The sequence below is a fragment of the Macrobrachium nipponense genome, chromosome 35, assembly GCF_015104395.2.
Source record: "Macrobrachium nipponense isolate FS-2020 chromosome 35, ASM1510439v2, whole genome shotgun sequence".
Lineage (NCBI taxonomy): Eukaryota > Metazoa > Arthropoda > Malacostraca > Decapoda > Palaemonidae > Macrobrachium > Macrobrachium nipponense.
This window is the reverse complement of record NC_061096.1, coordinates 38279682-38306604: the sequence shown is the minus strand read 5'-3', so window position 1 is coordinate 38306604 and position 26923 is coordinate 38279682. Positions and strand designations below refer to the sequence as shown.

General features: G+C 33.6%; 1 protein-coding gene across 9 annotated transcripts in view; it reads left to right on the top strand.

Annotated features, from left to right (window-relative positions):
- Positions 1–26923, top strand: part of LOC135208655 (RILP-like protein homolog) — a 332766-nt gene that overhangs the window by 277511 nt on the left and 28332 nt on the right. For 2 of the 9 annotated variants that reach the window (XM_064241053.1, XM_064241055.1), the window contains exons 6-8: positions 15040–15159; positions 21585–21686; positions 25613–25668. In XM_064241053.1, coding sequence (XP_064097123.1) covers positions 15040–15159; positions 21585–21686; positions 25613–25668 — 278 coding nt within the window. Of the gene's footprint in view, positions 1–15039; positions 15160–21584; positions 21687–25612; positions 25669–25783; positions 25885–26923 lie in introns of all 9 variants that reach the window. The other 7 variants (XM_064241057.1, XM_064241058.1, XM_064241061.1 and 4 more) reach the window with 5 other exon arrangements.

Sequence of the window (26923 nt, the reverse complement as noted above, 5' to 3'; positions counted from 1 at the left end):
CAGTACTCACATCTGTCTCTTCAAATGGACATAAGGAATCAAGACTTTAACTTTTCCTTGGCTTTTTTTCTAGACTTTTATGTTGGCATGCATATTTATGAGATGCTACTGTACATATGTTAAAAAGTGTAGTATGTTTCAAAACTTTGTTGGCTTCTAAGTAAAATAGAATAATATGTTATAAACTTTGAAGCTTTGGCTATAAGTCTTCTGTTTGCTTATCTTATCAACTTGAGTTTTCTCATAACATATTTTCAGCTGCTCTTTGTAAATATAATGGGTGGTCTTTTAGTTATTTAGAGTATCTTGGGTAATGTGTATACTTGGATTTGGGAAGCAGGAATGACTGTGGCTTCTAAATTGAAACTGAAAGTTCCTCTCTGTTGGATGTTTGAATTATTGGCCTCATTAATGTTACGATGATGTGCTTTCCAGCGGTGACTTTTTGTTGTCCATGTGCTGTGTAAGCTAAAGCCAGTTTTATACCTAATTGATAGATTGCTAAGTACACTTCAGAGCTTCAGTCCAGCTGTTTAGGTTACTGTGTAAGAGAATGAGAAGTTAACACGATTATTCACATAACTAAATAATAGCAGTAAGTTGTGTTGTAGTTATTCTGATTTCAATCAAATAAAACCATTTTTGTGAAAGAAGATTTCAAAATTTCAGGTCTCCTTGGGAACTAGATTAACTGTTCCATTTTATCTTACTGGAAATCATTTGTATCATTACTCTTGATCGCATTGTTGTAGCTTTGTTATCGGCATACTTGTCTTTTATCACCACATTAATACAGAGGCTAAACATCCTCCAAGGGATCTTTTGATAGGGATCGTGTAAGGGGTTCATCCAAAGTATTAAATTTTAGTAAGGTCAGACTGCATATTTTCAATATATTTTCTAAGTGTTTAAGAATTTGATAATTACTTCTGTAGAACTGGAGTATTATAGGAATATTTTTGGCTGTGTACCTGGATGTGATGACCATGACAATAATTGCCATATTGTGTGTGTGATACAATACAAAGCATGATGGATTTTAATGTATGTGTAGTTTGTTTCTTTCCATCCTTCTATATTCAGTATATATTTAGTGTTTTCTCTTTATCGTTGATGTTGAATATTCTTTGTTGTTCTCAAGTATAATGTAGAATTTTTAAATCCACTCATCATTTCTGATTGGCCAATATAGATACAGTAATTTATTGGTTGCTGTATAGACTTGACACTTTGTGGAATGTGTTGGTACGTATAAAATATGTTAGTTTACAGTATATACATAAACACTACTACTTATAAATTTTTTTGGAAACCATGGCATAAAACCATTTTTATATATTTTTTTAAATATGAGATTGGCTTTTGATCATAATGACTTCAGTGCTGATACATGAATTACGTGATTTTGAAACTCCACGGTACGTATGAATGCTGTACTTTGTTCATATACCAGTGAATCATGATTGCTTTGTTGAGATGCAAGACCCAGCTTTACTGTAACTTTAGAGATGTAAATTAAACCCTGATGCTTAGTTACATAATTGCAGCTCATTTCTACAATTTTCACATGTCCTGGTCTCCAGTTGGCACCTGCATCTTGAATATATATACAGGACATTCTATGTGAGATTGTTCAAGTTATGATGAGCATTTCTGTACCATCTCCTTATAAACTGATGGTTTGATAGGCAAGTTTTCAACTAAAAATATTCAGTGATTTAGTTTTTAATCCTTTATTGATTCTTTATTTCTATTGCATTTGCGTTATGCATATTAGAATAATTTGAGCATGTACGTATTGTTACTATCACAGGCTCAACTCTATATGCTGCCTGTGGCAATTTGTGTAAGAGATTTACAAGTGGCATGAAACTGGGATTGACATAGATTGTATTTTTTAAAAGAAATACCGTATATACAATTTTAGGATACAATTAATTATAACTAGATTTGCATGATTATTAAGGTGAAATTTTAATTTTGTGTAAATTTTCCAGCTAAAAATTAAGAGCAATTATGCTATAGTAAAACAGTTGAAATGAAATACACAGTACAATACAAATTTTAGAGTAATTAGGTAGATAAACCAGACTTTCCACAGAAACTAGGTACTTCTATAAACTGTTGCTAATGTATAGGCACATGGCTAGCAATATTTTCAAATATTAAGTAATTACCTGCTTTCTCTTGCTTTAATGGCATAAATTACCTGATATAGTTGTTTATATTTTCTTTATGCAATGTTGGAAACATACAGACACTTTCCATAAAATGTGTACAGTACATCACTTAATGCAAGCTTTTTCATTCTTCTCTAGGCTTGTGTTTCTTGAGTAGAGTGTTTTACTGTTTTGCAATTGTCTTTCTTTTAGCAAAAACCTTAGTTTTTGCATTGTTGAGAACAAACCCTTCAGGCCAGTTAAGCTATTCATTAATGATATTATTTATTAATATATGGCTTTTCCCATTTGGGGCTATGTGCCAGAAGGGTACAACCTTCAGGTTTCTCAGTAAGTCTTAAGGTATGAGTTTACTGACTCCATACCGTTTCTCTTGACCCCAGCAATCACTGGTACTCATTTATAGCTGGGTGGACTGGTGGAAAGTGAGCTGCAATCCATTAAGCCTTTTCCCTAATGAAGTGGCACCAGAAAAAAGATGTCAGTTGCAGCCATACTCATATTACACTGCATCACACATGAACCTCTGTACAGAATATTTTGCAACATAAGCTGCTTTTTTTCACCCAAACAGAAGGCTTGTCAGCAAAGTTTTAAACATTACATGTACACCATTCATATCTATCATGCATAGTATACTCTCTCTCTTCCTAAACATAGATGGTTTTCTTATCTAGGAGCACATCCACTGCATTCATTCAGTACTTTGTAGGTCTTCCGCTTGTTCTTCCTCTGACGCATTTGAATTATACACCTTTCATCAATCAGTTGTGTTTCATTGTTTACAGATGACCGAACCATCTCAAAAAACACGGAACCAACTTTTTAGACAGGCTAAACTTATACAATTTCTTAAGCGTAGCTCCACACTTTGTACCTTCTCAATCATTTATGCCATTTTTACTTCACAGATAATTAATATAAACACTTTCAACCATTTTTCATCCGTAGGGATTCAACTCATGCACTTCACTTCAATAAATGAGTTTGTTTAATAGTAATCTCTCCATACATTCCATCTTTAGATTCCATAGGCACTTCAACTGTTTACCATGTTTGTTTGCTTACTGTATGTTTGGAACACTCTTTGCTTCATGTATTTTATCATCTTACCATTACCCCACATACGATGTAGATCAACTGCTCTTATTTCATCATCTGCCTAATAATTGTTTTTCACTAACTTTTCACTCCTCCAATACCCAGAAATACTGGAACAATTTTTTAATTCTAACATACTGCTCATCTACTTTCCCACCTCAGTACCTTTAACCGTTGTCCATTTTTCCTCTGCTTTCACAGTCATCCTCTCCAACTTGAACTATTTTTCTTTACTTTTCCCTATACTTTTGATAATGAGCAGTATGCACTACTTAGATACTGCCTCCTGTGGAGGTGCCACTAACTTAGGATTTTAATGTATTGTTTCCCAAGGTAGAGAAGTGCCTTGCAGAGGATTGTGAATTCCTTTGGTGAGGAAATGTCCCCCAGAGAGCAGATAAGGCACTCTCTCTAGACTGTAGGAAACAAATGGTTTCTAAAAAATAAGGCAAGGAAAATTTTCTTATACTGTGTATATATATTTACATATTTATTTATTCATTTATTTATTTGAGCAGAGTATTTGTCCACAAGGAAAGTAAAACTGTGAAGTGTAAGATCTTTTCACTTTACCCTAAGATAAGAGGAAAGGGTGAAAGATTTCACATTCACACACAATATTGTATCTCACATTTCATTCCCATGATAGAAGTTGTATAGTGGGCCCCACGGTTTCACGTTCTCCAGATTCACAGACTCATGCATTCACGGATTTCTCTCTGGAACATTTCCCCCTATTATTCTTGGGAAATTCACCTATTCACGGTATTTTTCTATGAGAAATATCCACAAATTTCTGTTTTGTTATTTTTATCAATTTCATCATGAAATGCAATTTTGTAATAAAACTATTAAAAAAACCAGGTATAAACATTTTTAGTGGATTTTTCTTGAGTTTTAACTTACAAAATAGGCTGTTTTAAGCATGTTTATAGGGGTTCCAACTATTCACTGGGGCGTCTGGTACGCATCCCCTGCGAATAAGGGGGGACCACTGTAGTATATGATATGTATGTGCGTGTGTGTGTGTGTGTGTGTATATATATATATATGTATATATATACACGTATATATATATATATACGTATATATTATTCAATGAAATTTATATGTAAAATATATCTTAGAGCCCTTGATCCCTGGACTGGGGTTTCGGATAATGTCGAGTTCTGGATAATGGCAATCCAGATGATTGAGGGATTACTACATGTATATATGAGCAAAAGTTTGAAAGCTTAGGGTGCCCTTGAGCAAGAGTAAGGTTAAGAAAGTAACTGAGAACCAGGTAGATGAACAGTGAATGTTAATGTGGACATTGAAGAATGGAAGCACTAGGTTCTTGTAAATACTCAGGAATTCCCAGAATAGATGAAGCAAAAAAGGAGGAGGAAACTATTACTACTATGATGAATTATTTTTGTAGTATATAGTGGTCCCCCCATATTCGCAGGGGATGTGTACCAGGCCCTCCCACGAATAGTTGCAACCCCTATAAAAATGCTTAAAACAGCCTATTTTGTTAGTTCAAACGCAACAAAAACCCACTAAAAATTTTTTATACCTGGTTTTTTAAATAGCTTTATCAGAAAAATTGCATTTTATTATATGAAATTGATAAAAAAAATATGAATTTGTGGATATTCCTCATAGAAAAATACCACAAATAGGAGAATTTTCCACAAATAATGGGGGAAATGTTCAAGAGAGAAATACGCGAATGCATGAGTCCTCGAATCCGGAGAACATGAATACGGGGGTCCACTGTACGTATGTGGTATAAAAATATTAGAAATGGTGAGAAGTATGGAGATATGTAGAGTGGTAAAGGTCTTATGTTTCTTGCTGGGGATGGAGATTTACTAAATGAGTCAATATAATCAACATATGATTACCACCCAAAGTTAATTCAAGCAGCCTAAGTATATTGATCTTGATGAAAATTTTAGTCACTTGCTATTTGAACTATTACCAGTACTGACAAGTGTGGATGTTTTATACAAAACATATGGATATTGCAGAACAATTTTTATATTTCATAGACATGGTATACATGTCATTGTTTTAGAAAGAATGTCCTGTCATCTTCCTAACCTAATGACTAAGGAAACTGTGTTCTGCAGATCCATTAGATTATGATGGCTTGACAACCACTTTGAAAAATTTCAGGTTATGAGCATTGTAAAACTTTTCATATTAGAAGTGCCATTTAATACAGTAATGGCTTGTATTGATAAGTCAGTGCATATTAAAATGTATTCTTGTACTGTTGACCTTCGTTTATTTGGAATAATATTAGGAAACTATTATATTGAAAATGTGCATATGTGTTTATAGAACAAACCAGAAGGCCTTTGGTTTGACTACCAAGCTTCAAGGGATGCAATGCATGTATCTGAGAGAAGGAAAAAAAGGAACAACTGTGGAAGGAAATATTAGAAGATATTTGTTACTTTGAGATATGTGTAGGTATACAGTTTTTGGCCCATTTTTATCTATAATTGTCTCATTAAGTGCAATGATGTTGCATTGAATATACTGTACATACTTACTGTAGGCAGTATTTAGGAATGAACTTGAGTAATCTTTGGATTCATAGTGGAAAGCAAACTTTAATATAAATACATAAAGAAGAATTTATGTACTACTAGTTTTAAAGCTTAAAATTTCTCAAGGAGAAAAATTTAATCAAAATTGAAGCATGCAAATGTAAGAAAATATGTTTCTGGCTCCTTGAGAAATGGCATGTGATGATAGCCATTCTTCATATGTTTTGAACTTGAGTGTTCATAGAGCTAAAAAGTGATTCACAAATTTCTCTTGTGATTTAATATTAACAGTTGTTTTGTAACAATGAAACCTAAGCCATGAAAGAAGGCTAAGTTTCAGTTTACATGGAATACTTGTGAAATTAAAATGAAGTAGCTGGTGCAATAATAGATTAAACAAAGATTTAACCCCATGGGCAAAGGGTGTTGTTTCGTGAAATGTTAAAGCTAATGTACTTGAGACCCTCATTATTGTTTAGCTTTAGTAATATTTTAAATTAGATATTGTTAATAGAATATGACGGTTAGGATAGGCAAATACTCAAGGCATAATAGCAGTAACTAAAGGTTTATCTCAGAGTGATTCTGAACCTAATGGCTGTGTGCAATGGGAAATTTAGTAGGAGAAAAAGAAATGTGTTATAGAAAAGAGAGGATCTACATACTTTTGATCAGACTTAAATCCTAGAACTTTTTTACAGCATTGTAATAAAGAAGTTGTATTTACCTCTTACTTTGGAGATTTTGCCAAAGCTTTTGATAGTGTCACAATTACAGCACTTCAAAGGTAATGAGAAATTATTGTATTCATTGAAAGAGTACAGTTCATACATTTGCATGATGGTGGTTTGTAGCAGTTACAGAACTCAAAGTTTAGAGAATTTCTCTAGAATTATAAAATCACTTATATTCTTTGTCATAGTTTTTGTTATGTAATGCATAAAGTAAATGAAGAAAGAAATCCTAGGTATCATGGAAGGCTTGAATTAAGTCACAGTAACTGTTTCATAATTATTCTGTTGATAGCACCAACAGTTGGTGAATATAAGGAATGATTTACAAGGTTAGTATATGAAGGAGTAAAATTGGTGAAACATTTATGAAGTGGAAATTTAACTGGTTACATGACTGAAATATTTACAAACAAATATATTTCCTCCAACTCTATTTGCAAAGTTTCTACGTTTCCATTGTAACCATGTTTGTTACAAAGTTATTTTTGTAGCCTTTATTTCAGTTTTACAGTATTTCAAATCTAGAAAATGTAATATATATTGCAGTTCACCTGACAGTATTTTAAAGTTTCTGTGGCACTTTTCCATCTCTGCAATTGTGGGAGATTGCACAGTGGGCTATCATGCTCAGGGTAAAAAACGAAACTTGAGGTCAGTGTCATCTCATATAACTCGGTTAAATCTTCATGTAAATGAGTCTGGAGAAGCAGTTTTAGAACTATACCATGCATTACTCATAACCCTTCTTCAGCCAACCTTCTAACATTTTGGCACCAGGTTCAGTTTTTCTTAAAGGAACACATCATCTACACACTGCATAGCTTTAGTATCCTAATAGACTAATCTTCCTTACTGCTTTCTTTCAACATATGTACTACTATATTAAGCAGAAGAGGTACTGTCAGATGTGGTTTCATTGGTTGAATTAAGTATCCAAAAATATCACTACTTTGATACTTGGACAACATGACAATATTTTATTAATGTTGTTGCCATGTAAGATTTTGTGTAGAAATATTGTTTTTAAACTTCACAAAATTTACAATGTTGTGAGTAGTTGAAACATTAAACACTTTCAAGATTTTCATATTTATTTGCAGATAGGAAATATTAACAGTATTCTATCTTTATGTATTGAGCTTTGTTAACCAGTGGAAAACAGTACTATGGGATTTTCTAGACAGAGGATGTCGTAATTTTAATGAGAATTTTTGTTCTCTCAAAATACACACAGCATGAGGAAAAGATGGACATTATACGGTAATTTATGTTAACTGATCCTTTACTTATGTATGTACGTATAGGGAACTTCAAAGGCCAAGTAATGAAAAACAGACAGTAAGTAGTAAAGTAGCAGGTAAAATATCAATCTGATTACAGTCGTATGTTTGGTGCCCCTAAAAATGTTTCCATTGTGATAGCATGTGTGGTCCTCATTTCCATATATTTGTTCTGGAATTTTATCTGCAGTTCCCAGACTCTTAAAGCATGATTCCCTTTAACTTTGATATTCGAGAAATATCTGATAATTATTAATTGCCTCTTGTCAACTTTATTTGCAGTGACCATTCATAGAAAACTTGGTGCATTGTCCGTAAGCATTCATTGTTGGTATGCAGTTGCATGGTCTAAGCATGTGTGCTTTAGAAATTTAATCAAATATTTCTGTTGATTATGGAGGCAGCATATCTTTTTGAACCATTTTGCTTTAAGAATTTTGCCATTTTAAAATACAGTACGTACAGTCTATTGTAAATTGCACTGAATTTATATGTGAACATTTTACAAAATAGTTTTGGCTACTGCATGCAGACAATATATTATATCTAATTGTTGTGTAGTCAGGATAGTGAGTATTGCATAAGCTGCTGTAGGTGCATGATTATATACGTACATGTATATTACCTTACTAGGTAAAATGACCCTCTCATGTACTTTTTTGATATAATAAGGCATTAGATCTTCATGATGGTGTTACTACATACGTTGTACACTTTCTCTCAAGTTTACTTTTGAGTAACAGTTATCAGTAATTTCAATTATCATACAGAATTTTTTTTTCATGCCTTACTTAAGATGTATATATAGAATGTTATCTTTTTTTACTATAGAATAGCTCAATTATGCTTATAAATCCACTTAAATTGCATTTCAAATGATTAATACACGTATTCATTTTTACTGACAATAGGTTAGAGCAACAGTTCTCATTTCTCTTCTTTTTCTTTGAGCTTTTATTTAATTGGGCCTAATGTGCAGTTAGTGTTATTAGTTTAGATGTTATCTGGCTTCCACATTACTGGGTAATGCCAAATATTGCTTAACTGTGAACAAGACATTATTTTTGAGTTTTCACAATAGAGTAGTTTGTTTACCTCAGTCATATCTCATACCTTGCCCAATGACTTTTGATCAAAGATTTTCATTGGCCAGTCCTTTACTGAATGAATAGATATGCATTACCCAAGGAAAGCATAAATGTATACATGGATATTGATGAACTAAAGCGTGCAGCATATGTCAAGTAGAGTGTATGTAGTGGTTTTATTTAAACTTTATATCCAGGTCTGTTTAGCTGCTGAAGTGGAGGTCAGATGATTGCTGGCTTTTGTTTCTTGATGTTATCACCGTTGTCATACATGACTGAAGTCTTCCTCTTCTGAGTTAACTCTTCTCACAGTTCAGATTTATGTTTCCAGTGTTCAGGGTTATCTCTTGCACTTTTCTGTTCTTGTTCTAACAGAAATTGCAGTATGGTTACTTCATGAATGTTAGTCAGAGGGGTTATGTATTTACATTTGCATTCAAGTACAAATCTGATGTAGTATTGTATAATGGATTCTGGTAAATGAAAAACCTTGGATGACAACTCAGTACCTGATTGATATTGCGCTGGTCAGCTTCCCTTTGGTATATTATAGACATTCATATCCAGTTACAGTGGCATTACTTACACACTACAGAGCCAGGAACATGTGATTCCAGTGAAGCTTTGTGCAGTTCACATTGAGAGTACTCAACAAAAGGTAATGATGTAAGTGACAATCACAAAAAACATCTGTTTGGAATAAGTTCGGGACAGATATTATAGTACTTTTCACCAATTTAGATGTTTGTGGCAAAACTGATATTTTTTTTCCAAAACATATAAGAAACAATAATGGTACAGCACATTGAGTAATGTCTAAAGGCTGAGATGGGTTGAGATGTGATAAATTCCTTGGAGATAACCCAGTTTGGAGCAATGTGTAGAATTTAGTTTCTGGTATTCTAACATTAAAGGTAATTTCAGTTTTTTATGCTTCTCTTATTTTTATTCTGAATTTATGTTGGGTGATTATCTGCGTATTTAGGAAAGGTAAAGATATTAGAAATGTTGACATAATTCATCAGTTTTTGAAATCTCGGAACTAACATCTGACTTTCAAAGGTTCAAACAGTATTTGTTTTATTCTATATTATTTGTATAGTATATATCTAATATATATAGGGTGTCTGTATATTTTATGTGAGTTAATGACTTAGCAATAAATTATCAGTAGTGTCACTGAAAGTTTGAATGGGATATTGTTTTTTTTTTTTTATTGTATGTTCATATGAATTATTAGTCTGTTACTTGCATTAAGGCCTTATACGTCTGTCAGGTGAAAAGGGTGTTGGACAGCTAATTACTATTTTGATAGTGATATTTAGAAGATGGGAACCATATCCTCAACCTGAGGAACCTTCTGTCTCATGTGCTGAAAGCACTGTTTTGGAGTTTAGAAGCATTCAACTTCCCTTTACTACAGAGTTTTTTGGAAATAAAAGAGTATATGCACATCTTCGACCCAAATGGACCTTATAGAAACATTCAAGGCATTTCAGATGTATATTTGGGGATACGTACACCCACCTGCAAATACCGAAATTCCCTCTAAAAACTTTTATAACTGTTTGTCTGAATAGTAGTTCAAACACTAAAGAGCCCCTCTAAAATGCTTTTACGATTGCCTGTTTTAATAGTTCAAATGCCAAATATGCCTTAAACTATGATCTTAAAACATTTAGTCATGAAAATATAAAAATACTGTAATTGCTCTATGAAAAAAATCTGTGAGTGGGTAAACTTTCCATGAATAATGTGGACATACGTATGTTCCACAGGAAAATCCGCGAATAACTGAATTTATGCATACTGAACCATGAATACGGGGGGGGTCAACTGTAGTTCTCTAAGATGTGTTTTTAAAAAATTAGAGTAACAGACTGAAAGGTGTTCAAGGTTTCATATTATGCAGTGTTCTCATTGATTGTCCGTTCTCTAGATTTTGATTTTTTTTTTTTTTGTGGAGGTGCAAAGTTGGAGGATCAGTGCAGAAGGAAGGAACCGATAAAAATTTACAATTATACATAGATGGAGTCATCTCTGTTTATCCACTTTGACCATAAAATTACCATGACAATACCTAAGTAGTTATGCTGAGAAAAAAACATAAGATAAAAAGCTATATGGCAGTGTTATCAGAATTTCCCATTTTTGGAATCATGTTAACGGCATAGTTAACATTGCCACAAATTTTGGAGGATGGGTTCCTTAGAGAATTAGGAGATTTAGTAATACATATTGAACAAATAAATGTTGGAAATTTATTGTAAGAGAGACTGCATAGATAAAGGAGCCAATGCATTTACTGTTTGGAGTTCCATACCTTATATTTAATTGTCATGGCCTAATGCAGTTAAATTTGAGGACAGTGTGTATATCACTTGTAATTAGCAATTGTTAACTTTGTCTTTTAGCCTGACTGGCCTACAAGGTATTGATGAAAGTAATGCATATGTGTGTTTGTGAGACTCAATTTCTTTCTTCATATATGGAATGACAGTACAATTCCTTTATTCTATAAAGACTTGCAAGCACATTAAACTTGCTGTTATTCTGCTTGGGCTTGCAAGTCCTCATAATTGGTACACTTCAGGGCATCTGCATTTGATAATTTTTAATTTAGAAAAGACAAAGGCCATAATGCTTCGTGGAAACTCCACAATCAACAATTGCTAGTCCAAAAAGTATTGTCATTAAAGTGTAGATTAATTTGTGTAAGTCAAAGAGCCCATCTAGATCTAAGTTATTGAGAAGCACGACAGCTTTCAAAACAAATATTGAAAGGAAAATTTTCAAAAATAGAATTACAAGTTTACATTAGGTAAGGTATTTGGATTTGATGACCCATCATTAGGCAGTTCCAAGCTCAGGTAAATGAGTTGGGTTGAAAGTTTGTCTTTATGGGAATGCAGGACTTGTAAGGAAATAGAGAATGCTAAATTTTTAACTAAATTCTACAAGTGAAATTGCTACCACTACCCAGCTGCCTGTAACTGCCAAAGAAATGTGAACAGATGTTTGGTACAGGAGGAGTGGGAACAAAAGCAGTCAGTGAGTGACATTGAGGTATATAAATTCTGGTGGAATGGGGACAGCACAAAACAAAATGGAGTAGGCAGGTTAGTTCAAGGTAAAATAAAAAGCTGTAATAGGCGTGGAAAAGTTAAGCAAGAGATTAAAATAATTGTACAAAAGAGATGATAATACGTATAGTGTATGTGTTCACATTATATGAATCACAAACAGAGAAATATGATGTGAAAGAATAAGTATGAAAAGGGGTATCAGATACAATTACTAATCCAAATCCTCAAAAACACAGATACAGTATGCCGAGTCGCAGTGTCAGCACTTAGGGAAAAGTATAAAATGCGGGTTTAGGAACAGAGGGAATTGCATTTAATTATATAAGACAATAAATATTGATGTATTAATAATCACATAAGAGCATTTTAACCATGTTCTGCCTTACATGGAATGGTTAAATATGCTACTTATTATTGTAAAATACAGTTACAAGGAACATTAGAAAACATGATGATTGACTCAGGCTTAATGAACTTGAATTCTGCCATTTCATCAGTATAGTATTGAAGTTCAGAACAAGTAAGACATAATATGTACATTTAGATTTTGTGGTTACATACAAGGAAGAAATAGTACTGTAGGTATATTGTAAATGTTATTTACCTTTTTTCGGTTGATCTCTATATGTTAGTTTTGGAAGTCAGCAGGTTGTAATTTGCCAGTTGAGTGACTCTAATTCTCTCCTCACACAATAACTTGAAGTCAGTGGCTTCTTGTCACTTTCCCTCCTTTAATAGTCATTGTCAAAACTTCCTTACAGGTTAGACTACATGTTTCATTTTCTCTTTGTCTCATGGGATATATGGGTTGTTGGTCTCATCAACTGTTGGTGGTTTTTCTATCCAAACAGTCTTAATTTCATGGTATAAACACCTAAAATAACTATTTTATTATTTCTTAAGATGCCGTCTGCCTCGGTAAATTGTAACTTGTTTTATATCATAAAATCCTCTTCATTGCATCATTTGCTACTGCCTTATACATGTTTGCTTTACCCAACTATGCTGATGCTGGAGAGAAGATTTCATATTTAAGATTCTTCTTTCTTTGTCTTTCTTCTCAGGAGATTTGAGTAATCTGTAATTTATTTGATCAGTAAGCTCATCCTCCCTTCTCTCAGTCCTCTGCTGTCACTCAACAAAGGGACTTTTGCCTCTTCATAAAAATGATTTTCGCTTGAATGGAAGTGAGTCAAGGATGGCAGTACATATGAAGGTCTGAATACCATGGAAATGTATTCATTCACATTTCTTAAAGTTCTTTTGGGAAAGGAATACTGAATGTTTCAGTTTTCTGATGCAGTTGTCTAAATATAGGAATACAGTAATAAAATGATAAAAAAGTATGTTGAATTTTGATAAACACCTTTTTGGTGTTAGAATGTTACAGTCACTGTTGTTAGCAAGGGGTACCATTTGAGAGTTGAAGATTAGAGAGATGGCTGCAGGGATATGCTAGAAGTTAGTGTGGATGTGGAAGAGGGGGGATCTGGGTGTAGGAAATAAGGAAGGTATAGTTGTGTGAATTTTCTCACACAACTACCTGTAAGGAATTTCTATACCTTGCAAGAATGTATAGGAACTGCAAAATATGGTATGGAAAATGTGAGAGATGTTTTTGTACAGTAAAGATCTCACTTGATCTGGTTGATCATTAGTTTAGAACCAGCCTAATTTTTTTCATAATTGAAATAACCACATATAGGTGTGCACATATTAGAAGGAGACAGTTTTTTTTTAATGCAGTCACGATGTAAATAAAAAGATTATAGGACATCATGAGTTGTATTTTTTAAGGAAACAGGAAATGTCAGTGTCAGTTTAGAAATTCCTGCTAGAGCAGCCAACTCATTTGATGACAGTGGTCAGTGGATATATATGTACTCACTGTTGAGAAAACCAAGCTGTCATGTTTTCACACCAGGTAGTTTAACCCAAACATGTACACAAATATGTAACATAAACTGTTTCTACTTTATTACGTGAAAAAGAAATAAAGTTGTGAGTGTTATCACAATTCTAAGGCAAAACTGGTACTTTCCCAATAAATCATATTTTCAAGAATGTCTTGAAAGATCTCATTTAAGATGAGTTTTATATGTCATATTTCCTATGTGAGGTGTCAAAACATGGTTCTTCATTTTCATGGTAGTAGTACATTTTATTCTAGTAGAAAATTATAGTAGAAGTCAACAAGTATAAAGTGCTTAGTAATTTGAATACAGTACTTCATTTAGATTTAGTTTTTTTACCTTGTGGAACCTGAGGTTTTACAATTTTGTGATTTTTTATGGTATTCAATATTTTAAGTGAGGCCATTTCTTCAAAAACAAGAAGGTATTGTATCTGACTAGGTGTTAATTTTTTGTCAGTTATGAATGTAGTAGTCATTGGAATTTTGATTTATGAATTTTTTCATATATTTAACCATTTTTTATTAATTTTTCAGATTTAATCAATATATTTTGGGCAAAAGTGCTAGTTAATTTATTTTTACTTATTCTGAATCCAGCATTTCAGCCTTTGTATTATCATTATGAAACTTGTAGTTCATATTTTAATATTTTCTCCATTTGATTCATATTCTGATTTCTTCTCTTATACCTAACGTAGTTTGTTTATTAAACCACTTTTCAGACCATAGCAAGTGTTTATACATATGCTAAATAGTGCAGTCAAATCCTTAATCATTGCTGCTTTCTGTAACTAATTATTTTAAAATTCATATTAACTTGAGCATCCTTTTATTTTATGACATTCTGTGGTTGCTGTGAATGGCTTTTAAAGCTTTTATTAGAAAAATGATATTCTAGTAAGAAAACACATTAGTTGTGGATTTCCATGTATACATTTATTTCCCTTATCTATTGTACTAAATTTGTAGTTGATGTTAAGAGGGAATTCTTACTAGGGTTTTACTGAAATAAGAGTTTCCCATTCAAGTATGTTGAGCCTTAGAATCAGTGGTGTGGTGTTGTGAGTGTCATGTGCTACTAGTGAGGTGTGTGTTGCTTGTCTCATCAGGCGGAGCCACATAATCTGCCCACCAGTAGAGATGATTGAAGCAGAGGGGGGGCTGCAACCTCCTACAGACCCACTCACACCCCCTCTCTCTCTCTCCGACTCACTTTCCAACGAAATACAGTAAGCCCAATTTTTCTTGATACTTTTATGATGTAAGCACTCCATGTAAAGTCCTGTCTCTCATGCTGTAGAATTTAAGACTTCTAGTTACTAGATGTTTTCTAATTACCAGACTTTTACCTACTCCTTTGTGTCATGGAGTGTTTTCATGGTACTTGTATATCAAGATAGATGATGTTAGTAAGCAAGAAAAAATGCTGCGAATCATGCTTGTAAAATGCAGTTCAGTACTCTAGACAATGGTGTACTGTAGTTGGGATTACAATGGGCCCATTTCAAGGATATTTTAGTCTTGGGTATTTGCAGTAATAAGTCTACCATAATAGTACATTGTCACCTAAGTGTAATAGGAACTAGATTTATTTACAGTGTAGATAGAGTTCATTACTATGAAAAAATGTATATATAGATTTTATACGACATTAACAGTAAAAATCAGAGAGAAGATACATGGGAAACAAATTTAAGTATATGTAAAGCATGAATAAGATCTTAAAGCTCGATAATAATACTGGCCTGAGGTACATGATTGGCTTTGTCATGAATGCACAAGTCTGCTGATGTAGAATGTTAAAACCAATTGTGCATGGTCTGGGTCGTGTCAGTATATAATTCTTGAAAATGTAGACTTTAAAGGTAAGTTGCATGTCCATGTTGTAACTAGGAAAAATTTAGTTGTGTAGTACAGTATGTACAATATTATGCAATTCAAATTACAGCTTTTACTTTAGGCTGGCGATTTCATAGTATGGTATATGTTTTAGATACCTAAACTTTATTATTTACAACAGAATTTTATAGTATTTAGTAGCTAAGGCAGTATGTTGTGGCATAGAATAGATGTTTATACAGTATACAAATGATAAAACATTCCTTGACATGTCCATCTATTCTTTTGTATAAATTTTAGGAAATTTCAATTTATGGTGATTTTCAATTCCGTATAAAATGGCAAATTAAGTATCATGTTAAGTCATGGATGTTGATATATGGAAGTCAGAGAACTTCAACTATCATATCAGTTACTATTTTATTTGGTGGTACATGTAGCCAGAGATGGTGTGAATTAAGTGTAATATTATTGGTCTTGGGGAAACAAGTATTTTCTCTTCATTTTTAAAGAAGTATCAGATAATGCTGTTCATAAGAGTCAATCATATTTGCATGCATATTTTTTATTGGATTTTTATGGACTGGAGCAGTTCATTTAGTACTTGTTATGTGTTTTGGAGGACTACTTTGTGGTGATTTTATGCATTTTTATGCATTATTTTCTTATTCTTCCTTTCCTTTACCAGGAAAACAAAATTTCACATATGGACATTGCGCTCAGTTCATAGAGCATAATAAGTTCCAGACCATCATTTTTTTCTGATATTGCACATCTTAAAGTAGATCATTACTATCATAGATGTTTTCATAGATGTGAATGAGATATGTAATTTTTAAACATTTATCTTGTGAAGTCTCATAAGCCCTTAAGTATGCTATTGAACTAAAAGGGTTCCTGTCATTGTTCCTTTCCTTTATCAGTTAATAATCATGACCACTTCTCCCTATGGGGGTGAGGTCAAATTCCATCTGTTCGTCACTACTTTACTCACCTGAATACTACTGCTAACTACTTTCCTCACTTGAATACTACTAAAGATAATTTTAGTAGGAAATAATGCATTAATCTAGAGTTGTTTACAACCCAGTTTTCACTGAATTGTTCAACTAATTTAACCAGGATTATGTTCTTGATATTGATACTGAATAATATACTGTATTTTAAAAAATCATCAGTATTAAGTGTTCTTTCTTTTTGGTGAAGGAATATTTCATAACAGCATTAGTACATCAGTAAGTATTCAAAGAATCTTGAGTCTGTTTACTGAATTAAGTCAAAGGTTTGTTTTCTTGGTTTTTTACTTGAAAAATTATTATACACATTTTTTTTATCATATTTGGTCTGCATTTCCAGTTAAGGACAAAATTTCCTTTAGTTCATTCACTCACAGACTCCAACCCCAATGATGTTTATTCTATTATCCAAAGTTCCTGGGAGACAACAACATAAATGATTTCTTACTTAGATTTATATAACTGTCATTGCTAAACAGTCAAGTCTTTTGATTTCTCATTCTTTTTCATTTTTTCATTTTGTTTGGACTTATTGTTTAGAACTGACTTAAGGCATAAATTAAGGGGACTTTTGGGTGCCCACTCAACTTGAAGGAAGATAGAAAGAGGCATGTAGAAATAGAGTACCTAATGTGGTTGAGTGAAAGAATAATTATGACCAACCCTGATTTGCCATCCTACGTCTGATCTTGACAGCCTGATGACCCTTAAGGCTCTTGAGAAAATATGTGTAGTGTACATAAGTTAGCAACCCAAATCAAAAGGTAGTGGTAAAAGTGGCTGAACCATGCACTGTTGCTACTTCTGGATCAGAAGGGTGAACATGAAATAGTACCAGGTAATCGTCGTAAGCAGAGAAGTGCCTTCCCGCTATAAGTACTTTTATACTCCATCATTGTGTCAACAGGCTCTATTCTGACCAAAATCAGCTATTAGAGGGTTCTTGATATTGGTTGGTCTGTCTTATGAAACCCCCAGGTGGGACCATAAGGGCAACTCCTTTGAGGATGAATAGTAATTAGAATGAAGACTTCTTTATGTAAGTATGGCTCCAGAATTATGTAAATAAGAATAATCTGGGTGAAATTTTTTTTCATGTAATCTAATTGACAATATTGTTAATTACGATTACTTCGAAAGGGACATAGGCTCTTGATGTTGTTCATCTATGAATTATATTAAATTTCAGTCCTTGGGCTTTCTTACTTATTGCACTTCAATTGAAAATATAAATTCTCATGAAGCCACGTAAGTTAGTCCTGCTTTATTTGACACATAAAATTATGAGAATTTTTTTGCCAATGAAGTTATTTATGAAGTACAGGTCATTAGTATATTTGATGTCCATTGAGTATCTTTTTACCTGTCTTTCATACTTACCTAAAGATTTCATGATATATCTATGTCATATTGGGAGAAGTGTCTGTCATCCCAAAGGAAAGTTGAGATTTTTAGTCTGAAACATCACTACCTAGAAAATATGTACTGCCTTTAAATGAAAAACAAGTTTTTTCATTCAAACCCATGAATTTTACCTAAGTAATTTCCATGTTATGATGAAATCCCATCTCATGAGGCATAAATTATTGAGGATCCCAAAGATTCCCATTGTGCATGCAGAAGGAAAGAAGATAGTTCAAGGAGTTGGAGGGGGTCAGTCTCTGTATGATTAATGGGTTTGCATGAAAGAGCTTTTGTGTATTATAAAGATAATTTTGTCTCACACAATCCCATTTATCATATACTATGCTTTAATAGCTAGTTAGGTAGAAGGAAAGCTTCAACCACCAAGATGTGAGGAACAAGGGCCGTGGCTGCTGATGATTCAGCAGGGTTGACCAATAGGCTTCCCTCAATCCCCTAGCTTTATCACACCAAGACAATAGGGTCATATTGCTATCGAAATCAGTCAAGCCATGAGCAGGTGAACTCTGGAAAATCAGGCTGTGACGTCCAGGGAAGGCCACTTAGCTACTATGGCTGTTAATCAAGACCATTGGTATTCTTCTCCAATTGCCAGCATAATAATTCTATCTGCCTAATGCCAGGTACTCTGGTGTTCTGAATGTCATAATTAGTAATGGGGCCATAACATTAAATACAATATCTGATTCAAAGGAGGAATTCGACTATCATAGTAACTGAAAATAGTGTACTTGCAGTGATTGTGATGTAAACCTGGAAGTGAGTTTGGAAGAAAGTTGGTGAGAGGTACGTATGCATAGACTTGAAGGAAATTATTGGCCTCATTATTGACATAAGGAAAGATGGATTCTAGAGTGAAGAATTGTAAGTGTAAGATCCTGATGTGACAGAAAGATGAAAAAAAAAAAAATCAGAAACACTGGCTATGAGTTATAAAGGATAAAATGAGGCCCTGGAGATTATTCATTAGCATGAGCAGCATTTAATTAGTGTATGCACAGAAAGATGTTATAGCAACCTCGCTGAAATGTTGCACTAAGCTATTTTTCCTCCTCCACTTAGCCAGTCGTCTAAACATTACATTCATATAACGTACCTAAAGTATACCCAGTGAAGGTACGTACGTATTACATTTAGTATATGTAAATGATTTACCTAATGAAGGAAGATTGCAAAGGAGGACAAAAATCTTGAGAAGATGGGGGAGATGAGAGGGGGAAGGAAAAGCCTAGCAAATGAAAGAAGAAAGCAAAAAATACTAACCCAGGCTAGAGGCGAGTGTGTTGTCTGCTTCTAACATCAGATCCTAACTGATAGACAGACATTTTCCCACACTTATTTCACCCACTGAATTTTGTACTGACATTTGTTTTTCGAATCTTTTTCTCTACAGAGGAAATTTAATGGCAGTTATAGTTAGGAGAAACCTTAGTCTGTTTACCAAATGTTACTTACATTTAGAACATATGATATTTATATTTAATTCCATGTGGAAAAAGAATTTTCATAATGCTATAAAAATATATGTATGTAGTAGGTTTGTAGTAGGTTATGAATACAGTATTTAAAGGTTTTCATACTGGCAAAAGTCTTGAATATTACCAAGAGAATACAATGATGTTGATTGCACAGTTTACTCTTAAAAGAAATGAAAGAAAAGGTACAAGAATGAGGCACCATGCAGATTGAGGAATATAAAAGTAATGACACAGAGCAATTTGATAAAAAGCACCTCTTTATACTGAAGCTTTAGAACTGCAAGATACCCTGTTAAGTCATCTTATGTTGGCTAATTCTCAATTATTAGGCTAAGAAAGTTTTGAGATTCTGAGTAACTTTTTAGATGCTAAATAGGTAATGACAATGTGTACTTTCAGGGAAGAGGGGAGAATCTTCTTTAATGGTTCTCTTTTGGCAGGGTTTTGGACAATATTCATTTTATGACTTCACTGGAAGGATCAAGTGATGAGTGACCCAGATGGGTAATAGCCTCTAGATAAGAAATCTTTTCATGTTTCTTGTCAAATTGTCTTGACCTAATGATCGTTAGAAATGCTTAAGTCAATCCTGGAATGCTCTGTTTCAGAGGCTGCCTTCAGCTCTGGGTGATTGGTACATACTACATAAATCCTGCTCACATTCTCTTTAAGGGTCTCTGGCTGGTCTGTCAGATGTCTTTACTACCTTACTTATGTGAGGTTTTTAAAATTAAGAGATTGTAGTATTCTAGCTATAAATGAAGTCCTTTCAGCATCTGTAGGTAGTTAAGTCTGTTATAAATGATCCAGAGGTTATTCAGTGCTGTTTTGGTAAAACAGCCTGTTTGAAAAGCAATCTTTGACATGGTTTTTGTTTGAAAAACAAGATGTGAGTAGGTTTATCCTACTTTGATCATGACTTGGTAGGATTGATTAGTCAAAATGCATCCCTAGTTCAGGATCTACTTGACTGAATGAAGTTGTGAAATTTTTCTCTGATGCAGTCAGTATGCAGTTCTCATTTGTTTAACAGACTCTTAGACTGGACCAAAGAGTCTTCAGGGGAAAAGTAGATGAAAATTGTCATGAGAATTCAAGTTTGAGGCAGGTCTTCAGTCCTCTGGACAACACAGGTCACACTCTCAAAGGTTTTGTTCCTGTTTTTCAAGCAAGCATGATCCTTGGCCTTCAGTCAGGTAAAGAGATGCTGAGGTATATGACATGTTCCGTGCAAAGGCTGGTAAGAGGGGAGAAAAGTTTGTGAAATACTGTAACAACATTAAAATGAACAAAACTGAAATATCCCAACAGCATCTGGTGTTTTTAAGCAGCCAATTTTCAATAATGAGCACAAATAATGTAGATAAACATCAATGAATGAGCCAGAAACCTATTCTCCAGTGAAGTAAAAAAAATGACTGTACGTACACAGTTTTGTAACATAGCCTAAAGTTAAATAGACACTTCCGCAAGATAATTAATTACTTTTTCCCTTCTTAGTACATGTACATCTACCCTAAAAGAGCAGGTCTTGGTGTACTGTTTACTGTTGCAGTGTATCCATCTTTTAATTTAGTTCTCTGTATTCAATGATAATTTTTTCCTGGGAGTGTTTCAAAGCTATTACATTACATTAATAGAAAGAGGAATTTCATAATTGAAGGTAAAGTTCTGTAAGCCTGGTAATTCTTCAATGCACATTTTCTGGAACAAAGAGCAAAAAAAATGTCTTAGTGTTCACCCTACTTATGTATTTCACTTTTGGTTATGAACCATTTCTGGAGGGATATGTCAGTTTCTTTCTGTTCTTTTCCCTTAATAACCCAAGAGATTTGGACGTTCTCATAGGATATATATTTGTAAGCTTGTTTGTATAATATAATCTTCTTGTTACAGAGATGCAGCTGCAGAAGAAGAAGACCCCCCTGTTCAAGGTCCTATGCCTTATGAGCCAGAAGATGCTCCGTGGAAGAGAGGAGAGTCTGGTATTAGAAAATTGTAAGTATATATGAATTTATAGTACTGTATTATCATGTACGTAACTCTATATCAGGTTGTCTTCATCTTTTCCTTCAAAAGTATGATTTACTCAGGTCCCTCATTTATGAGATGTTATGGGTTTTTAAGTGTAGCCTGACGTAATAGAAACTACTCTTGTCATTTGTATATGATAGTATTTTACAAGTTGAAATACAGTTTTGAGGTAATTAATCATGATTTTATAAATGGTGTTGAGCTTATCAATAGTGATTTAATGTTCATTAATGGGGACAAAATTATGAATAATGCTTTTAAAAGGATTTTTAAAAGGGAGGCCTTGATTGAAGGACAATCTTGATATTTAGAGAAAGTTTCAGATACTATGTACAGTGAAAACTTCCAAAATTTATTGATTTATGGGCATGCACATGCCATATATATGTATCAGACATCAGAATAATAACCTTATAATAGCATATCTCCTTATAAGATTTAAAAAGTACTACATTAATGTGATACAAAGCTTGAGTTGATTGTTTAAGTTCAACAAATTTTCAATTCCACTTCCAAAAATCAAAATTCAGTACATACATAAATTTTGTGTCTTTGGTACAAATTATTGCTTTATTAAAGCTTATTACTGTACTTTGGCTCATCAAGGACAATCTAACTGGTACTACTACATTTGACTGTGTTTACTCTTCATGTGAGGTCCTCACCTTATATCAGTTTGAGGCTTTACTTTAAGAATAACATATTTTTGGTTACCATTGAAAATAGTCAAGCAACTTATCTGTTTAATCTCTTCTACTGAAGAAATGATATACGACTCTCCACTCCTTTAAGCCATACTAGTTACACCTTTGTCTTGTTGCATGGTGTAATGCGAAGTGATATCAGATGCCGCTAAGTTATATTTCAACCAAAAATTCATCTGTTCCACCTTGACACCTCGAAATAAATTATTTGAGAAATTGAAGATTGTGTCAACATTGAAATGAATTTGGTGGCAATGTTGAAGCAGAAAGGTATTTTACGAAAATTATATCAAATGACAGTACTGTACCTTATGTTATCAACCTACCAGAAAATGTAGGATCTATTGTGGATCCAGCTTATATTTTAAGCAGCACCAGCGATGGTAGGGTCTTTCCCAAAAGATGGTGGTAAGATATAGGTTGGTTAGGATGTCTACCAAAGCATAAAGAATGGGATAATGGTCAAGTTGTATATACTCGCCTTGAATAGATGTAGAGCGCATTTACTGGTAACCTGTGAATTTTGAAATGATGATTTTAAATGAAAGGCTGGTTAAGTGGCTGTGGTATGGGACACATGAATAACCCTGTGGCTGCTTGAAGAAGTATTAAGATACTGTTTTTGTAGATATTTATCAGGTACAAGTTGTCTGTTGATAATGTAAAAATATTAACCAGAGACAATGTTCATGATCAGATATGGTGTTGCCAGACTCCAAACACAATGCATTCTTTCATTTTTTTAAATTTGAAGTCGTCTTGGGCAGAAATTTAGACCCTCTTAATATGTTATTAAGATAGAATGTTATCATATTATCTTGAGGTTTGGCAACGATGACCTGAAAGAATGAAAATTCAAGGTGTTGGCAGTGATATCTTGGATTTAGAGGCATGGATGTATTTCTTCATAACTCTTGACTTTCCAAAATATTGTTAGGGAAGAGGATGGCAACTTAATTCAATATACTGGGAAATCTATAGATAACAATACCTACCAACAGGTTATTTCTATTAACCATGACCTTTATAAATAACTCATTGCAATTTGACAAGATATTTTGATAGATGCAAATCATGAGAGGAAGGCATGTTGATGAGGAATTCCAGCATAACATTCATTGTGGGAGATGCAAAGTTTCCCTTGCATTTATTCACTGTTAGTATCCTGAGAGGACCCTCAGTTCTGCAGGACTCACAAGATCAAGTTCTTGAGGGGGCAATCATGTTTTTAAAAGCGCATTCGTACCTTGAGTTAAGGATAAACTCTCTGAGATTTTATCTTAAAATGGAGTCAGTAGAAAACTATCAAGGAGAGTGGCAGACAGAGAAACCAGCCCATTTGGCTACATACAGTTAAGTGCAGAGGGACTTAACTGTAGAGAGGAGCATTTGGCAGCATGTAAAAAAATTTAAGAATAAAAAAAAACTCAAATGCAGATCATGCACATTCAAAGTTCTCAACTTTTTGGTGAACTCTTTTGATATGAAGTTGATGTAAAAGGTAAGGGCACAACAGGAGCTGCAATTTGAGGCTTATTCATTCATCAGATGTTTACCTTAAGACTTTTGTAAGTTATCATCTTGAACCAATTTTAAAAAAGATAAATGGGAATGTTTAGATATGCAGAACATCTTGTGTACTATTTGTGAATGAACAACAATAGTTGGTTGACATGTTGAGTGATGTTGCAAGCAGGACCATATGAGGTATGCATCAGATATGAAAATATCTTAGTACAACCTTCCAGGTATAGGAACCCTTGGGAGGTTATTGCCATTTGTTTCTTTCTGGGAGTGTCCACCAAGATATTATAACACCCTAGGAAACTGTGGAATGACAACTTATCTCTGAATCCCTGAACTTAATGCAAAGGAGGATATATAGTATTGTTTTGAAAAGTTCTTAGTTGGACTTTAGCTGTCACATTGTATAGCCTAAATGTTACTCTGTGTACACTGATTTAAAACGCTCTCAGGTTAGAAGACTACCATTGATTTAAGTATGGAGGGGCATGTATCACTCAACTGCTGTTTAGTAGTCTTTTGTTATAAAGCCAAATCTATAAGCAACCCGCCCTATTAAGAGATATCAACAAGAAGGTAGAGATCTAGGGACAAGAGGTTAATTATTGCCTTGGAGGAAATTACAGGCCTTCAGCAACCAAAGAGGTTCTAGCACTCATAGAAAAAATGAGATCTTGTGATCTGAATTAATTCAGTGTCTGTTGATGTGGCTTCAGAGACCCCTTATATATTTGTTCCTAGGAGGCTTATTTTTTCCAGAAAATGCAGACAGAGCAGGCTGACATTCATTGATTTAGAGGAGAGCACTTTCATTCCTTGATTTAGAGGAGAGCAGTTTCATTCCTTGTTTTAGAGGTGTATCTGCTCCTTTGTATGTACCTATGTTCTAATTTTAGAGCTGTGGTCCTTGGGAGAGCTAGGATGAGACCTCTTTGAAAGACAGAAATAAGTGAACAAGCATGAATTTAGAATGGATGCCAAGCAGTATTTCTTGTTATGTACAGGGAATTAGAGTCCATGATTGAGGAATCATACTGACTTCAAAGGGGAGGAATGGGCCCTGATAAAATCTGCTTCACAAAACTTGTTAGGTCTAGCATTTAGCCTCCCTTTGTGAAACTGGCATTATTTCTAGGAAATCTGGCATAGTAAAGGAGAAAATATAAATCACATTTCTTTGACATATATATGAGTTGTATTAATCACATTTTGGCCTTAAGGCTAATTCTCAATGATGGGTTAACCAGACCAATGAATTTTTAGCCCTCAACTCCCACGGGGCAGGCTAAAAGGGATTTTTGTTATAAGATGAAAAATGGCACATGATAGAAGTGATGAGATGAAAGTGGAGGTGTTTTATATGTACTATTTTATAAAAAAGTAAGTTGTTGAGCAATCTTTAGAATTCTGGCTAAGAGGTTTTTCTACCACGCATTCTCTGCATATAATTTATATGCAAAGAATGCACTTTACAGCATATGATAACTTGATTTAACAAAATATGCAAATTGGATCTTAAAATATTGCACTGCAAACTTTCATAAGATATAATTTCAGTTGATTCATTGGTATTATTTAAAATATAAGAAATTTCATCGAAATATTGTTAGTTAACATGTTTTTGTGATACTAAATTGTGCATAAGGTTCATGTGTATTTCAGCTTTGACTTCCAGAAGTTTATATATCGAAGATTGAAATCAACATCAGAACTCCCTGGTAAAACTTGTATTTTTTGTTCCCAGTTATTGTATTACAGACATGCTTTTGACAGCAAATTATTCTACTGTTTTTCTTGGTATCATTCTATAATGTCCTTTCCAAATGGTTTCAGCTTTGGGTACATAAACAGAGTTACTGGGCGCTTTTTAACTGGTGTAGAGGACAGACTGCTTGGCGGTATACAGGAAGGGCAGACAACCTCTTGAGGCTTGGGTAGGCCTTGGCCACTAATGTTATCATTATTAAAACTAACAGTGTTGCAGAAAACTAACAGTGTTGCTATTGTTTCTTAGTTTGCATGAATACTAACATGACATTTTTCCTGAGAAATTATATTTTAGAAGTACATATTGAACAGATCTTTGAAAAAAATAGAAAGATGCATCAGAAAATTCTTTTACTGAATTTAAGCAGGCGTATTGCTATATGATAAACCATTGTTATAATTAGAAGTTCACTGAATATCATGAAAATGTGTGTCGTTTGTTCCCTCTACAGAAGGCTACAGTAAAGTTAATACAGATGAAAATATAAGTTTTAAGCTTTGTATGTATATTAATCCAGTGCTTAGTGTTGATTTTAGTAGTTGTTGTTTTCAAGCTTTTTTCTGAACTAACCATATTTCAAAAATTCTTATCTTTAAAAATTGTTTCATAAAACACTTGTTTAACTTGGAGGGTCTGCTATCTTGCAAGGGAAAAAATGTTAATTCATTTTACATATTGGGAGGGTAATTCCCCAACTTTCATCTTCATCATGGATCATAAATTTTCTTTTGACTGTTCCCAGTCAATTGGATCTTACATCCACAATATAAATGAATCCTTGAAGAATCTCGTGCAATGTAGTTTGACCTTACTCCTGATTTTGTCTGGTCATGCATAATGTAAATGTTTTACTCTGCTGTAGATTTGATAAAGTAACTGAAGGTGTAAGTTAATTTTGGGAAGGAATGGCTAGGGCCCTCATTACTATACTCTTCAATGTAACCTGTAATAGAAAGAAGTGATATATATAAAAGTGGTAGAGTGAAATAAAGTTATATGAATTCACAAACTTAATATCCATAAGCCATTTAGATTTTTTTGCTCCAGCATTATTTAAATAATCTCTGAACACCTGATCTGGAAATCTTATACGTACATATAGAGTATTAAATGTAGTTAATCTACAAAGTGGGTGTTATATAACCTAAGAGTGCTATATATGAACTGGAATAATTTTAGATATTTGAGGGATGTGTAAAGCAAAA